Here is a 22209-nt window from a genome sequence, read left to right as displayed (position 1 = left end):
TCATTCAATTGTCTCTCTTCATCTGAGTGAAATAATACAGCTTTTTTAAACCTTTGTTGGAACTAGTATCTATCTTTTCAGGAAAACAGACCTATTTTATCCAGTGTCATAGAAACTGATGACAGATTGAATTTAGACCATAGCACAGTGGGAGTATTCTAAAGACAAATGGCTTAGTAAGACATTTATATTCTAAAAGCAATTTTTATGTATTATGGTTTATGTTATAAAAGGTCCTTGAAAGCAACACATTTTATTGTCAACAAATTAATATACTACATACCTATGGAAATGAATGGTACAATAGCACAAGTCTAGAAACAGCTCAGACAGAATGATATTGATGTCCATGTGCAGGATGGCCAAGAAAAACTTGAGGAAGTGCATTGAACCTGGTATTTTCTCAGGTTCAAGGCTCCAAGGAAGTTAATAAACTTGGGTGTGAACACATTATCTACCTGTACAGAGTAACTGAAGAAATGAACATGGACAAGGCATAGAAGACCATGGCTTTTAAATGAGTAATCATATGGGACAGCACTTTGTGACAGTGTTGGTGGTGTTAATTCAGGCTCTGTCATTACATGGTATTTGACACAGGCCAAATCACAGCCTCTTTGCCTTGATTTCACCACACAGCAGTTAGATTACTGATTAATTTAATCTTTATTAATCCAGAAGATTACCAGAAGTGTGTGCTTCTGAGGAATAAAACTTACACCCTGAAAGCATACTTACAAAGAAACTCCGGTGGCAACAAAAAGATGTAAAAATCAAAAGTAGCTATTTGTGGGGCATGCAGTTTATTTCAAGATTGTGGATTTCAGAGCAGTCCAAGGATGAAGTCAGTAGAAAAAAAAACGGGGGGAGGAAAAATAGTACTTGTAATTGAAAAGGCCTTGGAGTGCTGTGGAATGAGACTTGCCCACAATTGCTTCACTTAGGGAAGGCTGATAAGAATTCAGTATCTAAATAATGATTAAGACACGCCTGATGGAAATTAAGCAGCATTCAATTCTGTGGCATTTCCATCAGAGTGCCTGGAAACATCTCCTGTGGAGCTGTCAGCCGTACCTTTGTTGGGCTGGGGCAGTCAGACATCACTCTGCCTCCCCCTGCTCCTGCCTCCAGCTCTGTTTTTATTTAAAAGTGTCAGGCCGGGGGGAATGCGTGATTTGGGACGGCGGCAGAACACACGCAGCTCTGGAGCCACTCTCTCGAACCCATCCCAAGCTCTGCCGCCCGTGTTTTGTTCCGAGTGCCCGCTGCCAGCCGCGCTCGCAGGGCAGTTTCGGGAGCGGGCGCTGCCCCGGGGGGCGCATCTCCCCGCGGGGCACGACCCTGCTTAGCGCTCCGGACCCCGCCAGAGCTTCGGCCAGGACCACGCTCCCGACCCACCCGCGACGGGGAGCCGCTGCCTTCTCCTCCGGCTTCCGTTCCCGCCCCCGGGGCGCCCTCCCAGCGCGCCCACCGCGGCCACCCGGCCCCGCCGCCGCCGCCCGCCCTCGGAGCGGGCCGGCCCCGCCCATTGGGGGAGCGGGGCGCGCGCACGGTCCGCTCTGCCGCGCTATTGGCTGGCGTGACCGCGCTGCGCGCCGCGGTTGGCTGCGGCCGCCGCCAGGCAGCGGTGGGGCCGGGCGGTGCCCGCCCGCCGCTGCCGCTCCCGGCGGGAGGGTGAGTTTGAGTCGCGGCCGCGCCGCCGGGCGGCAGGGTGAGTTCGATTCCCGACCGCTCCCGCGGGGACAACTTTTTTTCCCGCGCGGGGCTGACGCATCCCGACGAGGCGGCCGTGGCCGTCGGGGAACTCGCGGCCGACTGAGCGGAGCCCCTCTGGCTCCGGGTCCCGCGCCCCACCCTGGGGCAGCCGGCGGCGCGCGGCTGGAGCGGCCGTGACTCGCCGGGGCGGCGGTGGGTGAAGGGCGCGGGGAGGGAGGCCGGGAGGGGGCGGCGGAGTTGCCGGGGGCAGGGCGGGTGCCCGGGGGCGATGGAGGGGCAGGGCGGGTCCTTGTCCCTGGTGCGGGGCTGTGGGGCGCCGCTCCGGTACCGGCTGCGATCTTCCCCCCCTTCCCGAGGGTCCTCCCGGGGCCCCGCCGGCATCCCGGCCGTGTCTGGCCGCCCGCTCGCCGCGCACCGCCCGCGCACGGTCCGGCTCCGGCAGGGCAGAGCGGGCAAGCGGCGGCATCGCCGGGGCGTCTGGGGCCAGCGAGGCAGCGGCGCCTTCTGCCGCCGGGAGAAGGCGGCCGGGGCTGCGGGAGAGACAAAGGAGCTGCTCCCGCGGTGTCCCCGGAGCAGGGCAGGCAGCGCGGTGCCTAGCAGCGGGCTTCTCGGCTCCACTGCAGACCTTCGTGGGGAGGTTTGGGGCATGGTTCGGCGGCGTGCTGTGAAACGCCTTCATCCTAACCCGTCCTGTGGGCATGTTTGGTGCTCTCCTCGGCGCGGTGAGTTGGGTGCCCGCCGCGGGGATGCGGGAGGTGGCAGCAACAGTTAGAACCGCGGAGTTGGCGGCTCCCGAGCAGCCGCAGGCTGCAGGGCTTGTGCCTCCGTGGGCTTCGGGATTTCACGTGGCGCACATTAAATTGAAGTGACCTTCTATGTGCTTTCTGTTTCAAAGGTGACGATGAAAGCAGAGATAGTGCCCCTGGACTTGTCTTGTCCCGTGTAATCCTGACAGCCGTCATGTTTGTTTCCCGTACAATTGAATTCCAGCTCTATGGTGAAAAAGCTCCCGAGCCTTAGGTTCACAGGCGAAAGGTTTGTGTACTTGAGGATTATGAAGGCTTGCTAGTGTCGACCTTTCAGAAGTTTTAACGTACACTGCGAGTGCGTGAGGAGATGACTGTAGAAGAACAGAGTATATGAAAGTTTCTGTTACACGATTTGGGTTAGGGTTGTTAGCTGCAAATTCAGATTTAGTGACTTTTTTTTAAGGCAGCTTGAGCAAATTGCACTGCAGAGAGGCAAAAATCAGTATTACGAAGCAAAGTGTAGCGTGATGGCTGCATTTCATGTCATCTAAAAAGCTTTTCTGCAGTTTTTCCCTCCAATAATGGACTTGGACGCTATAGTGTTTTTTCAGAAGTTTGTGCTTTCCACAATGTCTTTGAAAGGTTTGGGTTAGAAGGGACCTTAAAGATCATACGGTTTCACCCCTCCAAGGGTGCCTTACTTTTATTCCCTCCACGTTTCAACAAGTTCTTTTGTTACAAGAAGTAAGTAGTGTTGTATGATGTGGTCAAATTAATTTGCAGTCTGTTGGAGTTTCATCAGTGAAATAGTTTTGGTAAAAGTAATATACTTTGAAGTTGAATTTTAGATCCTTCTGGCAGTGTTTTTGGATGTATTTTTTCCTCCATAGTAGGAAAAAAAAGTAAAAATGCTAATTTTGAAATACAGAATCCATCTGCTTCTCTTCTGTGTAATCTCTTTGTGAGGCAAGGCACTTCTAATCGGCCTTTTATCAGAGGGATGATAATTTTGAGGAAGTTCAGTACTACTTGGGATAATTTATTAACTGTAACAATTCACTTCCTTGCAGCGGTGAGCTGTTTTAAAGGGACATATTCAATTTAATCAGAAAGCTTCTTCCAAGGAAAAAGGCTGTCAGGGACAGAATCATGTTGAAATTCTGCTGTAGTCTCCTAAATGGGTGGGTTTGCTTTCACTTGAGAGAGTCCTTGGGAGACATGTTCTCAGGCATAGCTGGCTAGTTAAGTCACTTGGATTCTAATTTGGTGAGGGCTTGTATCACAAACATGTGTGTGAGATATTGCAAGGCTGGGCACTACAAGTGGTATGTGTCATCTGTGTTTTACTTAGCACAGTGGGGCTGACTCTAAGCTGGGAGAAGAGCCTGTTGGCTGATGCATGTGGCTGGGTCAAACCTAATACTAAGTCACTGAGTTAAAGTCTGTTTCATAGTACACATTCCTCTAAAACCCCCGTATCTTGAACCATCTGCTTGTTCATATCAGGAAATTACTTGTTGTCAAAGTGAACCTTAAGTTAAATATTAGGTTGTCTTTGTAATGTGTTACTGACTTCAGTGCATGCAGTGTGAAAATGACCTTTTCATTCTTGAGGTTTAAATTATTAGTTATCGAATGTTGGCTGATGTCTGGTTATTTTAATTAGAAAATAAACATATATTTCATGGCCTGATATAACACTGTGTTTTTTGAGGTTGTATGGAAAATGCATAGTTTGCAAAATCTGCATGATTTCTTAGAGAAAAGTCACAGTTCCCAGGCTTTCCTTTGGGACTAAGAGCTTGTGGAGTATTTGAGGCTTTCAGATGAGGCATAAATGTTTATGTTGATGAGAATATTAAAATGCAGTAGCTCTTGGGCTCCTAACAAAGATCACCTGTGCACTCAGCAAACATACAAAGCCTCTATCGGGAAGAGCTTAGACTTAAATCCGTTAGGTGAATTGCCAGGCCAGGTTTCATTCCCAGCCCTTCCCTTTGACAAATGTGCTCTCTACATAACCTGGCATGCTTGCTCTCTCGCAAATGGAAGGTTGGGTACAAAGTTTATGCTTAGGTCTCCCATGGGACTGTGCAGGTAGTTTTGTTGGCAGAAGTGGAGGTTACACCTGTGAATCACTGCACTGCGTGTGTTACTTCAGTGTTACCAAGCAGTCAGTCTTCCAGGAAAAACGTGCATGAAATTTAAGCAGGAGATCTGATCTTGCTGTATAGGAAATGAGAACCCTGACACTGTGACCTTCCTTGTGTGCGTACTCTTGTTCTCTTTGAAGTTAAGAGAACTAGAGTCCAAACTGCATACGCTTCAAAGTGCAAAACTGAAGACTGCCCATCTGTAATTATCTTCTCAGGTTAGATAGTTTGACTGGAGTGACTCTGTCTAATCTCTGAGACTTCCATGGGATTATGGAAATACAGCATGCTTAAAACCTGCAGTTCATATGCAGGGTCTTTCAGTGTGTTGGTACCTACTTGTTAGGATGTACTTGAGTTTGGTTTACTGGAATTTTGTAGTTTCCCTGCTTAGGAGAATTACAGCTTTTGCTTTGTTAGTGCTGTTCTGTTTAATTGTGCAAGTGTGTGTGTGTATATATATATATATGCATAAAAGACCACTTAAATTAGAATTGTAGGCATGAGATCTTTTCTTTCAATCTGTGTTTTCTTTCTGTTCCAGGAAAAATAGCCCTTTTGGCATTGACTGTCCTCAGTTGCTAGAATTGAAATGGTGACGTATGAAATGCACATTTGGAACTGGAGAATGTGTTGGAATTAAAGCATTTTTTTATTAGCATCAGTTATTTAGAAACTGAAATTGGATTAGTTTATTTGAAATGCTTTGTGAGATAATCTTGGAAGGCAGCAACAAGGTGTCAGGATAAGGACAGAACTCTGTGTCAGTGTTGTTGAAAACAAGGAGTACTAAAGTATGAAAATGTTTTTAGTGTGTAGCAACTGCATATTGCTGCTAAGCTGCGTTTAAAGCTGCTGCTCAAGCTCTGCATGCCATTAAAATGTTTATTCCTGCAATGACCAGACTCTTTCCTCTACTCCAGAACTTGTAAGTGTATGCACACACTTTTTAGATGAAGTACTTCTGCATGAACTTGAGATTTTCTCTATAAATAACTGACACTTGAATTATTTAAAGTTATTTGACAACATTTGAAATTTAAAAAGTTTTCCACAAGGCTGACAGGTGAAATGCTACTGCATTTGCTCTTTCTGTAGATCAGATTTCGATCAGAATTTGTGTTGGAACTTCACTTGCTTGAAAACTCAAATACTCTTGAATTAAATATTAAAAAAACCCCAGAACACCAAAACCAACATCTGAAAGATCTAACAACTGTAATAGTTTTCAGTTTATAGCATTTCTAAGTTAGTGCTGGATATGAAGTATTTTCTTGTACTTCTGGTGAAACTGTTTTGAAGCCTTTGCCCTAATCAGGACCATGTTCAAGAGGAGCAGAATAAAAATAGCTTCTTGGCCGAGTCTGTGAGGGCAACTGTTATTTATGGCAATTTCTTTAGTAACATCCCCACATGAACTTAAATGCTTTGCTAACAACTGGAGAGATAGTGAATGAAAGCAGTATGACTTACGGCCAAGTGAGTTCTGAAATTGTCTGAATGTGACCCTATTTTGTCCTTTAGTGCCAGAAAGGAGGGGATGTTGGTGTAGTTGTTTGTGTGATGAATTCTGTTTATAAGGCTTCAGTGTAACTTACAAATGGTATACAAATGTAAAACAGACGGGTTCAATAAACAGTTATTATTGGGAGCATTATTTATTAGAACTGGAATCAATAAAGGACATGGAATTTGGACAGATATTTAATTATCATCACTCTTGTATGTGGAGAATGCCATAGAAAGTGAGGGCATGCATGAAACACTTCTTAATTTATAAATGACCAGCAATGCTGAAGAATCATCTGATTTTTGAGACAAAGTCTTGGAAATGGGTTATCTCTTCAAAACAGATGTATGTTTTTGTTTTTCCATCTCTAACCTCTGATTATATGAAATGCTGTGTAGCAACCAAAGCATGGTGAAGGAGTTTAGGTAAAGTAGTGCTAGTAAAACGTGCCTATTGCTGATGCAAAAGTTGCTAAGTGTCTGTATTCCAGCCTCATTGGCACAAGAGCTCTCATTCTAAACTTTGTGACAAAAAAAAAAGTATATTTGGGGCACTTTTGATAGCTATTAAAGACAGCTTTCTTAGGCTATCTTATCTTTTACCTTTACATTTTCTTACTTCCTTCTATTTGGAAGCTAAGCTTTATTTAAAAATAGCATAGCATGCTCTGAAACTGCGCTGGGTACTAATTAACACACTTCAGTGCTTAAAGCCATGCTGTCTCCTAAGGTTTCCTGCTGTTTGCACTGGATAAATATTTATGCTTCAGCAAGGCATTAATTTCAACCTGACGAACAGTGCATACAACTTTAATATTTTGCTAATACTAAACATCATGATTCACTACTTTTGCTATATTTTATTGCAGTTCATTTTTTTAGGAAGGGGGGGAAAATCCCATTACACTTTAAATATGTGGTAGAGAATTATATATAATACTCAAAAATTAAGCTGTCTAGTAGTCTGAGTATTGTACAGGAGCTAGTGCTGGATAATATAAGGTCTTCATGAGCATCTGGTTAATGGACAAGGCTGTACTATGTCATTGTGATTTGTTTTCAAGCAGCTGAATCCTGTTCTCATAAGTAACAGCAATTACTTTCTATTTTTAATTCTTTTCACTCCTTTAATACTATTTGCTATATTAAAGGAGATGACTGGAATATGTGTAAAAGCGTTAAGTTGCCTAGTAAGTTTTGAAAAATTGCATTTGACAGGTTTTTAACACCAGCCACCTTCTCTGTCAGTTAGGATACTGTGAATATTTTCAGTCTGCTGTGTAAGACACATCAGGTATATTACAGTAACATCTCTATCTGAGGAAGTAGACTAAAGGATCTTCAGGTATAAAAATAATTATTTTTCCCCTGCTTAATATTCCTTTGCAGTATTTGCTGGCTGAAGGAAATTGTGTTTCTTCCAGATTTGAAATAGGTAGACTGCAGCATCATGTATTCTGTGACGAAGGGGAGAAAAGTGTAATCAAAGTGTGGGAAGGAGCAGTATTGGGGAGTTCCTTAGCTCTTGGTACTTGTGCTAAAGCAACAATTTTATGTTCCTTACAGTCAATTTAGACTCGATTTGCCAGTGAAATGCTGAGTTTTATCCTACGGTTTGTGGTTAGTAGCACATCTGGTTAAACCAATTACTGTATACTCACTTAAAAGAATGTATTTCTTATTGACTTTCTTTAGGATGTGCCGAAAGACCTGCCTGCTTCATGTCACATGCTGCAGACGTGCTACTGTTTTTACTCAGTTATAGCTTTTAGGCTCAATAAGCTGCAGTCTTTCCGCTCGCATCTCTCATGTTCCTAATTATATTGACTGTATGTCAGGTCTAGAAAGACTAATAGGCTCCTGCATTTTTTTCCTTGCTTTGAACTAAATTCCCAGTGCAGCAGCCAGAGGAGCAGGTGAGAGACTTTTGACAGTAATTTTGCACATCTGCTTACACATGCATCTGTAGCTTTGTGAGTGCTGGTATAATATTTACCAATTTCTGCCTGTCTTAAGAGAATGTGATTTATATTTGATTGCAAAGCTGAGGAAAAAAATTTGAGTTTCTTTACCCCCCCTTCCTGTTTTCTCAGCAGCATAATGTGTCAGTACTGTAAATGAGGGGTATTTTTGCAACAGTTGTGTTGTGATGAGACACTTCAGACAATCAAATTTGTTCTGTTACTCAGTGAAACACAACAAAGGAAACATCTGTTCTGTGAAGTCTGCAATGATACAGCTTGAAGTAACAGGATTCTGTTGTCTCAGCTGGAATTGGTTGAAGTTTTGTTGAATTTTCAGTAATGTGTACAAATATAGCAGAACTCTTCCAGCACTTCTGCATCATGCTAGGGATTGGCTGAGTAAATTTGCAGTCTCTGCTACTTTTACTTCTTTCGCTGCCTTACTGACTTTAGTTTGGTGTATATATATTTTCAATATTATTCTCTTTGTTCTTAGGCTAAAATGTAAGAGTCTCTAAAGCATTTGCATTGGTTACCAAGGGTTTTTACTAGAATTGAGTGGTTATATATGCAGTGATATTTTCTCCCAGACTGTTACTGGCAAACTGTAGCTGCACGGGGAAAAATGATAATGATTTTCTACCCAAAACAACATAATCAGAGGAGATCTCTAAACTGTGAAGTTGCCTTGCATACATGATGCACACATTCATTCATTCCTTAAGAAAGTAATGGAAATCTTTGGTTCATTCCTATTTTAGTGGTATTCAGAAGTGGCTTAGAGATTTTGTCCTGTTTGATAAAGAAATGGATGCTAGTTCACCTACACTCACAAAGCTGCAGCAATCCAGTGAAACAGTGGCAGGGACTAACTTAACCATTTACAGCTGCTTCTTGGTGTGGTAAAGTCCTGTATAAATTCAGTAGGAGTAGGATGTGGATACACTTGATGTCATGGGAAGAAGGAAACCTAGATGAACGTCCTGCTTGTACAGTAAATAGAGGATCTGACAAAAGTGGGAATAGGAAGTTAACTAAGTGATGAAACAGGAACCAAGTGATGCCACACTTACCCTTGAAGAAGTTCTTTAAATGCGTCTATTGATGTTAAAATGATGGGGGTGTGATCTTTTTGTTTTGTGCAATCAACCCCCACCCCTCAAATGTCATATTCTTTGAAAAGTGGCCATTCACTTAGATTATATTTGGTTTTTTCCTCCAGTGTGATGGGGGTTGCTTTGCTCTTGGTTCATTGCAACACTTCTTTCATACGTTTATGACAGTTTTTACAAGCAGAACATGTTGTGTCCAAGGGTTGTTAGGCTGTTTTGGTGTCCTTCGGCTCTGGTTCATCTGAGTCCACTGTGCCCCAAATACAAGTGCAATCAATGACCAATTTCCATGTATTGGCACAACTGTGTCTGCCATTCAAGTGGCTTCTCAGTTGCCTCTCATAAGCACAGTACACTTAATCAAGTTCCCAAGTTCACAGACTCGAGATTATTGTAGAAACAAATTTTGACCACTTTGTAATTAGGCGACAGAAGTATTTGCCTGGATGTAAATCATTAATTCTGTGCTCTAAGCCAGGACTCTGAATTGATAATTATAGAAACACCGCTCACTTCTAGCACTGCAAGATATGTAGGTCTCAAAGAATGCTCTTAAAAGTCAGACCTGTCTTGAGCAGAAGACATTGTGTGATTTAATGAGAATGCAGATAAACAGGAAAAGAAGATGAATGTATACACTGTTATTTTTAATCTTAAACTGTGTTCTGCTACCCAAGTGATAACAATACAGATTCCTTAGAAACTTTCTGTTGTTGTGGCTTTGGAGTAATGGCAGACTATTTGATAATATACCCTGGAAATCTGAACTCAGAGAGTCCTTCCAGAACCTGTATACTTTGAGTTTTATTAGCTTTCTTGGAGTAATTAATATTCTAAGATTTAAATGCTTTCATGAAATGGGAACTTTTTGTTTTAAAAGCTTTTTCATCTAACATGAATTCAATCTAAATTAATACATCTCTTAACGTAAGACAATTATAATCCTTTTCTGCTTTGACACTATTATGCTTTTGGGATTTGACTTTTTTTTTTAAATTACAATGCAGAGCAAGGCACACATAGTAGTAAATTGTCTTGTGACTCAGTTGCATATATTTTGTCTGTGCTACAGCGTTTATATATGACAATAGAGCATTTAATGTATTGGATGTATCTTCTGAATGAGACAGAAGCGTGGGTCTGCTCTTCTTAAAAATTTTAGTTGAGAAGTCATGTTTTTCTGTAGCTTGTAAAGTATGTAAAAACCCACTAAATTGTTCTTAGTTGCTCTGAAATGTTTTTCAAATGAGTGTGTCCAGTCTTGTGAGTATATGTGGATGGGCTGTTGTGGGGGTGGGGGAAAGGGAAGGGATGAGGAAGAATAAGAGAACTGTCATGAAGAGATAAAGCATATTTTTCTTGAAACTGTTTAACACAGCTAAATACATGCATTACATGCATATATTGATGGATAATTTTAATTCTCTAATTTAACAGGGAGCAGTTATCAACCACCAAACCTAAGTCCTAAGGTAATTTGCAGTATTGATGCACCCCTCTTCTGGAAGACGCAGCTTTGTATGGGTGGTTTTTTTTTTTCCTGTGAAAATGAGCTACTAAAACACCTGTCAGTAGACTACCATAAACCTCTTTTTGCTATAAAATCTGGGATGTATTCCTAATAGCAAGGTTCCTACTTTTCTCTCATGGTCTTTGTGGAAATGGTAGAATGGCATATGGAGATAATATTTTGCAGATAGAAAGCTATCAGGAATGCTAATGCTGCTGCATTGGTAGGGTTAGGGTGATGGGATATATCATAGCACTCATTTAAAATAAAGGTTCTGGAGTCAAAATCAAACCTTTCCATTGCAGTTGTATTTGATCATGTCTGATATTATGCTATGTTGTAGATCTACCCTGGGTAGCCCAGTGCGGTGGCACGGCCGATCTGGAGAAGCCAATGGGAGCCCTGGGGAGAGTTCTCTTTTCTTTATGAAGGGCTGGGTGCCCTGGAATGGATTTGGCCTGAAAGCAGGGCCTGCGCTTTACCAAATAAGGCTGTCCTGGCATAGGAATGGTATTCCCCAATTTAGAATTCCCACCGAAACCTCCAGACCACAGCATCTCTGTCAGTCCCCCTTTTCCTTGCCCCTTCCCCTGCATAAGGATGGAGAGGAGAATTAGGGGCACAGAAAGTAAAGATTACAGGTTGAAATAAGAACAATTTACTGGAAACAGCAATGGAATAAGAAAGCAAACAGTAACAGCTACACTATCAATAACAAAGTGTACAAAATAGGCAAACACCGCTCACCATGCAGAACTGGCTAACCCAGTGCTTCCCCGAATTGATGAGGTGGTACAGAATAGCCTCTGGGTCCTGGCCGTGCCCCTCTTGGCTACTGCAAAAATTAACCCCATTCTGGCCTGAACCTGACATAAATCACTCCTGAAGCACCTGTGACTTCTGCAGCCCAGTTCTCAGTTTGTGGAGTTCCTCACGTTTTTTGGAGGCAGAAGGAAGATTCAGTTGAAATGGAAGTCGCAAGAGCTGCTGCAAAATGTCTTCCTCGTGTGGTTTGTGTAGTATTTTCTAGAGTCAGTGTCTGGCTTGCAGGTAGACATCTCTGCTTTTCAAACTGAATGAGGTGCAGATACCTAGAGCAGGGTTGGAAATAGGCAGTGTCTCCTAAAATCTCATTCTTAGCCAGCAGAGTTGGGATGTTTTGGTCAAAAGTCTTGTATTCTTAATGTTGCTGCTAAAGAATACGTGAAGAGTCTCTCAAACTCCTGCCCCTGCTTTGTCAACTGAGTCTTTTTCCTTCTGATAGGTCCCTGCTAAACTACTTGCCAGATGAATGCTTCTGGACTTGTATTAGCTGAAACTATGTGCTGTAATGGTAGAAGGCGTTGAAATTGTGTCTTTTACAGTTCATGCTCAGAGATGAAGTACAGCCCCTGCTCAGTTCTCCACATGCTTTTTAGTCATACTCAAGCTATTGTGCAGCATCTGCCTGTGCATGCTTTACACTGAGTGTCTTTCAGCAGTTGAATTACACAACACCTTTCTTTTCATATGTGACTGACTGTTTTGAACAAACTCTAACTTGAGATGGCTTGCAATTTTCATTTAGAAATCATAACTTGGTTTTTAAAATTAGCTTGCAGCAAATCGACTTCACAAATAGTTAAAGTGAATAACTGCCTGTAAAGGTAATGCTGTGGTAGCATTGAAGGTTGAGAAGGCAAGGAACTACATGTCACAGCACTGCTTATTAAATAATGCTCCATGCTTTTGAAAAGACCATTGGTTGGTTCAAGACTTACATGCAATACTAAAATTAAAGCTGCAACACAATTATTCTCTCTAAAGCTTATTATATTTCACTGTTTTAAATTTGCCTTTGGGTTTTGAGAAAGCTTCCTGACTTCATAGGGTTGTAGTGTACTTTGGGAACGAAGGTACAAAAGAACAGTAAGTTTGTTTGGGGTTCTGTACAGAGTGTTTCTTGCAAGTGGTGAACTTGTGCAGCACTGCTGTCTGTTACAGAAGTGATAAGAGCACTGTGTCGTGTTACTGTGGAATTGCCAGTGCACTGATGTTCTCAACACAAGTTACGGAAGTCTTGATACATAGAAAACAAGACAAAATTTCTAAAGCTTTCTAGTTCATTCATTTGGTTAAACTTGTGCTGGTACTCATTTTAATGTTACTTAATTTAAATTCTCTTTCTTTATGATGCATATAGTTATTATCTTGATTTTTCTTTGTATATGTTGAACAGTTAACTATATTAATCCAGAATAAGCAAGAACTTAAATTAAGACAAGATTTTTCAATTGTGTGTGTTTTATTCTATTTAAGATTATGTTGTTTATATCTGTTCTTTCTTAAAGAGTCAATGAGATGTAAACAGTAATGTTTGCATGAAGTAAAAGAGGAAGCAAGTATATTTTAGGTGCTAAGAAAAACTGCTTTGAAAGTAATAGCTCTTACTTTATTTCCCTATAATGAAACTATTGATATATTACAGGTGATAGAAAAGCTAACATTTGAGGATATACTCCAGATTAAATAGCTTGAAAGAGTAGGGATTCTGCATGCCAGAGAATGGGGTGTAAGCTGACTGGACTAAGTTGTCTTACAGGTGGTCAGTTTTGACTGACTATGGTTATCAATATGCAGATGTGCTTTGGTGCAGTAGGCAACAGGGAAGAAATAGTAAAGCAGGATTAGAAAAGGCAGCAAGGAGGAAGTAGTTAAGGAAAATGAAAAAATAAAATTCAAGTGGAAGTTATTTTCTCTCACTTCATTTTGGCACTGTACTGTTAGGGCTGCTTTTGTCCTGCTTAAACAAAATAGATCTGATTTACTATGGCTTGTATAAATTCAAGTGAATATATCAATGATTGTAGTCTCATATCTCTGTCCTGGTGACTTGTTTGACTGGCGTGAGTCATTTGGTTGTCTTGGGAGAGATTTCCCCTTGGTAGTAAAGGGTAAATACAAGGTTAATTGAGTACAAATGTGGTTTGTAATTGATTGCTAATCTGAAGTTAAGCAAATAAATTTGCCAGGAGTCAAAGACCAGGATTAAAAACTTCAAAAGCCTGTGCTATTGGGAATCTTACCTTCTGTTTGAGACTTTTTAGAAAGCTTTCATCATGAATGTTTTGGGTCATGTGTGCCCATGTGACTATTTGCCAGCATTGTAAATGGCCTTGCAACCTCATGACTTCAGCCATAGGTGGTTTGTTGTTTTTTATTTTTTCCCCTCTTGACAGAATTCAAAGGTTATAGAAGACTGAGTTATACTCTGATATGTCAAGTATTTGATGCTTTACAGCCCAGAAACCTCCATGCAGTATCTTGTGGTACTGGATACTTTGCAGAAGAGACAGCTGCATTTAAGACAGTTATTTATAGTTTCTGTATGGTCTAGTTGATATATGCTTGCTTTCTATAGACTATGTTTTTCCTTAATTGCTGGCATCAAAACTGAATTGAGGTCTCTCATCTGTGGCTGAATATTAGTAGATCTTTTCAAAAAAACTGTAATGGCTATCATTCAGAAGGACTTTTCTATTTGATGGGCAAGTATCTATCACTTCATCATATTCCAAGTGGAAATTGTTTGAGAAGCATATGTGCACAGGATCAGGAAGTCTTATTTAAATCTATATCATGGAAAAGTCTATTGACTCCTGACTCCTTTAAGGCTGATGTTCCATACTGTGATATAAAGTGTAAGTTCTAGATAAGAGCTTCTATCTAAGGCTGCTTCTGTCACTGACAGATGGGAGGGGAAAATGGGAAGCAAAACTGAATAACGCCCTGGGCAAGATGAAATTAAAATTGACTGCAGTTTCAGTTCCTAAGGTTCAGTAATCTTTACGAACCACTGGAAACAAATGTTTAGAACAGTTGTGTTGACTACTGTATTATGCAGAAGACTGCAGAATGACCGTAGTGAATCAGACCAGAATTTCGGAAACCTTATTGTCTAACAGTGGCTGTTAATAGAGGCCAAGAAAGGAGCTGAGAGAAAACTGGAAGAGTGTGCTGGGGAGCAACCTCTGACTCCAGCTTTCTGAACTAGAAGTGCTTATGTATTTAGTGGCTCTGAGTAGATCCTTCCATGCATATGTCCAGGTGCTTTTTTTTCTGTGCATTTATATAAAGTTAATGTACTCAGACCTGTATGCATACTTCCTTCCTACATTGTTTTTGGTAACTCTGTTTGTTTTGAGCCTGTCACCTATAGTATCACCTAAAACTTGTTATTTCTCTTGTTAGAAGGTGCTGAATAACCATCTCTCATTCTAGGAATTTGCTTGAGCCTGAGTCAGTGATGCTTGGTGCACCATGGCTGTCTTGTTTTAAACTGAAGATGGCAATTATCAGAGAATATTTGATACCAAGTCTTTGAGCACTGTTTGCAGTTGTATATCTGAATAGAGCATGTGACTGTTTCAGGCTTAGCACAATGGGGTTTTTGTTGGGGTTTTGTCAAAGTCAAGAAGTCAGACCTCGCTTTTGTGGTTTCTGAAACCTGTTAGAGTGGCTTTTGGAGTCCACAGTAGCATCTGTTTCTTTTCTCAAGAGACTTCAAATGTTTTACTACCCATTACTGCGCCTACAAGTATCTGAACAGAACAGCTTGACCATATTCAAAACTGTATAGTAAATGAACAGATCACTGTATCACTAGAATGAGTTGTGCATTGACATCAGGAAAATACATTCTCCTCTTTGGCAGTTGAATCAAGACCACACTTGTCTGAGTGCTCTTTCCTGTTCTGTGCTTTACCAGGGATTGTGTCTTTGTCTCTGAAACAAGGAGAGAAAAGGGTTCAGCAATGTGAATTTTAAGTGCAGACTGTAGTCCTTAAGTGAACTTGATAAATCAAGTAGAGCTGACTAAAAGGTTTCTAATACTACTTGTACTACTTCTAAAGGTAAGAAAAATTGAGTCCTAATTGGCCCATCCCTACTTCTGTGTGCAAACTACTACAGAACAGAAGATGAACATTTACTAGGGACTTGAGGGTCTCTTGTGGGTCTGATGCATCCTAATGGAATGCTCACAAGTTTACTTTGTCCCTACTCTGGGGTGAGTTGGCTGACGGTTCATAAATAGCTTAACTTTCTGTTCCATGTTTCCCTCAAGCTAATTTTTTTTTTTTTTTAAGCAAATAATACAGACTTCCAAGCAGATACTTTACAGATTAGGTAAGGATGCAGTATATGCTTTCTCTTCTCTTCCAGCAATTCCCAGAGGGTGGGATTCAAGCAGTTTTTGGCTCCTGGTTTTGTTCTTTCCAGCTCGTGACTTTGCCTAGCAAATACCTAATACTGCGGTTTCAGAAGGTCAATTCTGCAGAACTCAAGAGCTCATTTTTATCCAAGTTCAGCCTCCTTGTACTTAATCCAGATGCACATGCATTCTGTGGATGAATTCTGCAAACACTGGATAGCTGTAAAGAGCAAGAAAGCCACCTATTGTGAGAATTTATTTTTAAAGAAAAACCTGTGCATGTGTTGTCTGTGATGTCATTCAAACACATGATTTGATATTATTATATTAAAGTCTTGAGTGACGTGTATGAAAATCCAAAGCCATTTAAGTAGATGGATGCATTAGTAAGTTTGCCAGAGAATATGTCTTAATTTGTCTTGGCTGGCCCTCCACCAGCTCAGTGCCTAGTAACTTTTTCTCCCTCCTCTATTAAAAAACAGGAAATTCAGTAAGTTCCTGATGTATTTGTGCTGTAATGGGTGAGGGGGGAAAACTACCTTCTTAGGGACTTTGCAGAAGTCTCCTCTAAATGAGACTTGGCTTTTGTCAGATAAATTTCCTTGGTATCTTATTTGAGTTGTACTACTCACCTTGAAACAAAACAAAAACTGGTTCTATAAGGAGATTATAAGACTTATATTATTGTATTAGAGCAAGACCAATTGACAGCTCTCAGAGGCTGCTTAGGACTTGGGCATTGTTAATTATTATTTATTATAAATCCTTTCTTTGGCTGCTAATCCAAGTTGAGAGTCTTGTGGAAAATACTCCAAAGTGCTTTTAACTCAGAAGGCACAAGCATACAGGTTGTATTAGCCATATAAATATAAACAATTAGCCATGTGTTGGCTAGACTGCATAAGCTATGCCTGCTTTCATGTGGCAGTTAGGAAGATAAGACTTGCAATGAGAGAGTATCACCTAAAGTGACTTTACTTCATGTGTGAGATAAGTTAATAATATATATGTGTCTAACAAAAATTGAACAGAGATGAACCACCTGGCTGTACTGAGTTGCATCACAAGTGGTTGTGTGGTATTTAAATAACTGAGACTTCTTGATCTTTCCAGTAACAATCTTCATCAGGACATCCAAATGAACAAGGAGCATGGGGACATTTGAAGCTGCTTGTCATGTTTAATCAAAGTGTTGTTTGATTTGTGGTGGCAAAAGCAGTTGTTTTTAAAGAAATTCTCAAACTCCACTCATTTGAAATCTTTGCAGGGACTTAGTAGGAAGAGACCAAGTCAAAAATACTCATTTAAAGACAATAACATGCTGATGTATCTTAAAACAAGACTTCTATTGGAAAAATGCTGTGTAGTATTTGAATTTTCATTACAGTTTTGGCATATATAAAGTACATACTTAATACAATTTTACTTTTTTTTTTTTAATAATCCCCAAAGTAGCAGGTATTTATTTTATCCACTTTATGTTGCTTTAATTCTGTAGTGACTGGGACATCTCATGCTTACAGTGGCCTATATCTTGCAGTTATATCCACTGCAACAAAGCTGTAATTAAGGCATGCTTTTTTAATCCTCTGGGTCTTTTTTTTTTTTCTGTAAAAGGTTATTTTGGTCCACTTAGTGTTAGAAATCCCATTTTAGACTTACTTTTTGTAAACTTTTTGTGGGCTTCAGCAAAAAATTGTGTTGTTAAGTGAAATTTGTTAATCCTTCTTTTGGAACAGTCTTCGTTTTTCCAACTCTGTCCAAATATTGTGCCGGTCCAACTTGATCTGTTATTTAACTAGGACAAAATGAGGCAGTCTTCAGCAAAGCAGTAGATTGTCTGCCTGTTTAAATAGATCCCACACAGCTGATGTGTGAAATTGAGGCTTTTTTTTCCTTCTAGGGGACATCAATCTAACACATAATCTTTGTTTTCATGGAAAATATTTCTAAAGTTAGACTTCTTATTTGTGATACTCAAATGTGTGTTGCTGTGGGCTAAACAGGTATATATGGATTTTTTAGTGCATGAAAGTAAAATATGGACAGTCTATCTCCTGTGAGTTTCAACTGCCTTAACTCTCAATGGAATGCCTCTGCTACTTTAAAAATAAATATAAAAGATCTGATCAGCAAAAACTTTGCGCTGTTTCTTTTTTATAGATGTCATTTCAAAAGTTCATGCTTTTGCAAAAAAAAAAAAAAAAAGGTCACCTTTAAATAGTTAGTCATAAAATTAGTCATAAAAACTTGATGCATTATTCTTACTCCAATGGATAATGCCAGCCAAGGATGCTCTTACTGTTTTTACTGGTCAAATGAAACCTCTATGCTCTGGGAACCTTTAATCTGAAAATAATGCTTGATGAATCACTAGAGATAGCTGAGAAAAAAATGCATCTCTTAGATAAATGAGGTATCAGCTATGGACTTGGTATATCCAGGACTCCTCTTGACCCCAAAAATGGGATTTTTGCTTTGAACAATCAATATTAGGACAGGTATTTGTGGTGTTAGTGGGGCTCAGTAGGGAATGGTTACGATTGTCAGCTGTGCTGAAGCATGAGACGCTGCAAAAACCTTTGTCCACCTTCATAGGAATGAAAGTAGGGCTAGTAGATTGTGGGCTTCTGTAGGAACTGGTAAGGTGTTTGCTTCAGTAACTGTAGTAGGACTAGCCTTTGTGTTTGTTAGCACATGATATTATCCTTAAAAGTTTCCCTTCACAGCAGAGTCTCTCACACAACCTATGCTGAGTATTCAGAGGTTGCTCCTCTGTATTTTCATTGTTACACTTTCAGAGACTGTCAGTGCTGATCAGAAAGACTTGGTATTTAGCTAGATGAATATTCTTCATGGCAATCCTTCCTATTTCTTTGTTGATAAAGGGTGATAGGATGGATGAGGTTTGAATGGATGTTTGGTGATTCTGAAGTCCAGCCACCTTAGCTCAAAGTAGTGAAAATTGAAACAGGTGTCTGGCTGCTCAGGATCTTATCAAACTGGGTTTTCAATGTCTCCAGGGATGGAGACTGCTCAGCCACTCTGGCACTTGAGGCAATTTTCTGTGCTCTGAGATCCAGGGCTCCTGAGGGCTGCTCTTGCTGGTAACAACAGAAGCAAAGGTGGCAGTGAGTACCTTGGCCTTTTCTGTATCTTCTCTCAGCAGATCCCTTGCTAATTCAGTCATGGAGCCCTAGTTTTCCTGTTGCTGATGATATTTTTGCAAAAGCCCATGAACCATTCTAGAACATTGCTGATCCTCCTTCTTGCATTGATCCTTCTTACTGGGATCCTGTGATCTCCTTTGTCATGGTCATTGCAGCTGTGTATGCCCTGGCCTTGATTGACATCACTGGCCAGTTTTTCCATGTTTGTAATTATGATGTTTAGCAGAGGGCCTGCCCTTGGCTCCTCAGTCAGCTGTTTCAGGAAGTGATAATCAATGCAGTCCAAAAACCATTTGGGTTGCTTGTTTCCTCTTCTGTTACCTTTCCAAGAGATAAGAGGGTAGTTCATGCTCCATGTGAGGACCAGGTGCCTGTAAATGTGAGGCTTCTTCAGCTGTATGAAGAGGGCTTCCTATGTTTTGTCTTGCTCAGGTGATGAGTAGCAAACACCTGCCATAATGTCACCCATGTTGTTCTGCCCTCTCATCTGTGACCTGTAAGCTCCCAGCTGCCTCATCATCCTTTATTTGGGAGAGCAGCAGGGCCAAGCTCCATGTGTCCCTGCTGCTCTCCCAAATAAAGGATGGCTTTCCTGCCTCACAATCCTTAAAGAGCCCATATTCAGCCATGGCAGTAGTCTAGTCTCCAAAAATCAAGGGCTTACACTTCCTTGGTCCTTCCCTATTGTCCTTTCATCCTCCAAAGGCAGTGTTCTTGTAAGCTTTGTGCACACTCGTGTATCTTTCTAGGGTGGTGAGAGGCCATTGCCACAGCTGATTTCACCTGTCCAGGTCTGTTATTTAATGATCATGCAAGTGAGGAGAAGGGGGCATAGAAGTCTCTGGTTGCCTTATGATATTATTGTGTATTAAAATGATTCTTAAAATGAAATTGCTGAACAGCCTGTTCAGTTTGATTCCTTTTGCCATTGATGTCTGAATAGTCATTTCCTCACAACCATGTCTGTGCATTGAAAGCTCTTGGTCACTACTTAAAGCCTTATTTAAGTTTGTGCTTCCCCACTCCCCTTGCTTTGGAGGGTTATAGTGAGCTCTTGCTATTATCATATCTGGTTCTTGTCCCTTTAGGCTCTTAAAGTGTACTGTATATAGTCTGTACATGCTCTACTACAGTCTGGATTTCAGAACAAAATATTTGTATTTGTATTATAAAAGGTGGTTCTTCCCTCTTGTCTTTTCCTTGCTTGTCATTCATGGACAAGCCCATACTTGGATATCAGTACTTCAAAACTAGTTTTAAACTGGCAAAGTAAAACTGGATTGATGTGTTAAGAGGCCTCCTAGAAACGGAGACTAGACAGGAGTAAGGGAATAAAAGAGGTATTTATTTGAAAGGCCTTCAAAGGTGCACCCTGGGGAGCCTGAAGCTATTCTCAAAATGGACCCCAAGATGGACCCCAGGTCACGAGTTCTTCACTCTTTTATAGGTTTGGTTCATTTGCATAGCAGGGTTAATTCTCCAATTAAAGCTTCAGTTTTCCCCACAGCTTAGCCCCCCTTTAGAGGCTCTTTGGTTTATGCTTTTTTGCCCAGGACAGTCTTGGTGTCCTTGGAAAGCAGGGCCGGAGAGGCTTTGTTATGTCTACCTAGCATGAGAGAGCAGAAATTAACAGGCTACAAGAAACTACACCAAGCAATACAGAATTTGAAAAATATAGAAGTTAAAACCTAAGGCATTAGGACGGGATATCTGCCATGACTGAACAGTTCATCAATACAGTGTTTATTTTTTTCTCAGATGAGTATTTAATTTTGTCTCTGGTTGAAATCCATGGGCACAGTTTGGATAAGCTAGCAGCATGCTCTTTTAACTTTTAGTAGTTTTGTATCTTAATGCTATATGGTCTTTTGTGTCAGAATAAGCTGCTCCAAGGGACAGTTGTTTTTAAGTGGTTTCTCAAAATTGAAGAGAAATCAGAAACTAATTTCAGAAGCCACTCAGCATCTCCTGTGTTCAAGTCCTGCTGATGACCTCCCTCTGTCTGAGATTGGGTAGAGTGTTGAGCTGGGGAGTCCGTCTTAGGCGCCATGCTGAGGCAGCAGGCTCACTGTCTTGCAGTTGCCATGGTGGGGGAGGACTGAAAGCTTTCCATCTGCCTTTATTTCAGTGACCTTTTCCACGTAGGAATAGCAGTTGACTAGGAAAAACCTGAACAGTCATTTCTGTTCAGTCCATACAGTTTCAAGTTCTGTAAGCTGAAAAATAAATTGAAATTGAAGATGTAATATTTTTTGTTTTCAGAGTGCCATTTCTGCAAATCTTTGACTTACTGAGCTTCCTACACAGTACATAGTTGGAATTTATTAAACTGCTGTATGTGAAAACTCTTGTGTTTAATGCTTCCAGCAGCGTGCATAAGTGAGGTACAATAAAAGTTCAAAGTAATGTCAGCATGTAAAATGTTAAAAAGTAAAAGCATGATAAGATTCTTGAAATATTCACAGAGACTTAATTTTCATCATCTGCTTAATGCAGTGACTGGAGTATTCACAAACTGTGTTTGCTTACTCTTTCAGGCTGAAGGTTTTGAAGCAGATGTTGGAAGATGTTAGCTGTGGATACTGGGGTTGTGGAGGAGTGGTTATCAGAGTTCAAGGTAATACACTCTCGGGTATTTAGCCAGAAGTGTTTGTATCACTGCTAGTGAAGTATGCAGGAGTACTTGCATCCTGTAGAAAATGAAAAATAGTTACCTTGGTGTCTCAGTTTTGGAGACAAAACTTCAGGAGGAAACACTCCAGAGTGTCTCCTCCGAAGGGAAAAGGGCCTCCCCTTTTCCTCCACTGATAAGACAAGTGGGTCACATCAGGTGAAAGTGGAAAAAAACCAAACTGTTTATTAACACCAAACAAAAACAGGGTAGAACAGGGAAAAAACCCCTCAAAATACAACAAATGCCCAGAGAGGGAACAGACACCTGGGCTCAGACCAGCCAGGGCCACCCCACGGGCCTGCCGGGGCCACCCGCAGGCTCCCCGGACTGGCGAGGAGGGAAGGGAGGCAGTGAGGCAAGGGGGGCAAGGGAAGGGAAAAAGAACAAGACAAACCAACAGAACCTTTTTTCCCGGTAGCCAGAACACAAAAGAAACCCAAAGAGCAGCACAGCACTCCCAG

At 41.1% G+C, this 22209-nt stretch overlaps 1 protein-coding gene across 9 annotated transcripts in view; it reads left to right on the top strand.

The window, feature by feature from the left end:
* The first annotated feature begins 1628 nt into the window (after positions 1 to 1628).
* HYCC1 (hyccin PI4KA lipid kinase complex subunit 1) overlaps positions 1629 to 22209 on the top strand; it is a 47708-nt gene continuing 27127 nt past the window's right edge. For 4 of the 9 annotated variants that reach the window (XM_069007103.1, XM_069007098.1, XM_069007107.1 and 1 more), the window contains exons 1-2: positions 1629 to 1711; positions 21612 to 21691. In XM_069007103.1, coding sequence (XP_068863204.1) covers positions 21641 to 21691 — 51 coding nt within the window. In that variant the 5' untranslated portion in view covers positions 1629 to 1711; positions 21612 to 21640. Of the gene's footprint in view, positions 1712 to 1741; positions 1909 to 2371; positions 2439 to 2611; positions 2752 to 21611; positions 21692 to 22209 lie in introns of those variants that run through there. The other 5 variants (XM_069007099.1, XM_069007100.1, XM_069007101.1 and 2 more) reach the window with 5 other exon arrangements.

Source organism: Aphelocoma coerulescens, chromosome 2 (genome assembly GCF_041296385.1).
Source record: "Aphelocoma coerulescens isolate FSJ_1873_10779 chromosome 2, UR_Acoe_1.0, whole genome shotgun sequence".
NCBI classification, from domain to species: domain Eukaryota; kingdom Metazoa; phylum Chordata; class Aves; order Passeriformes; family Corvidae; genus Aphelocoma; species Aphelocoma coerulescens.
This window is presented reverse-complemented; position numbering and strand designations above follow the sequence as displayed.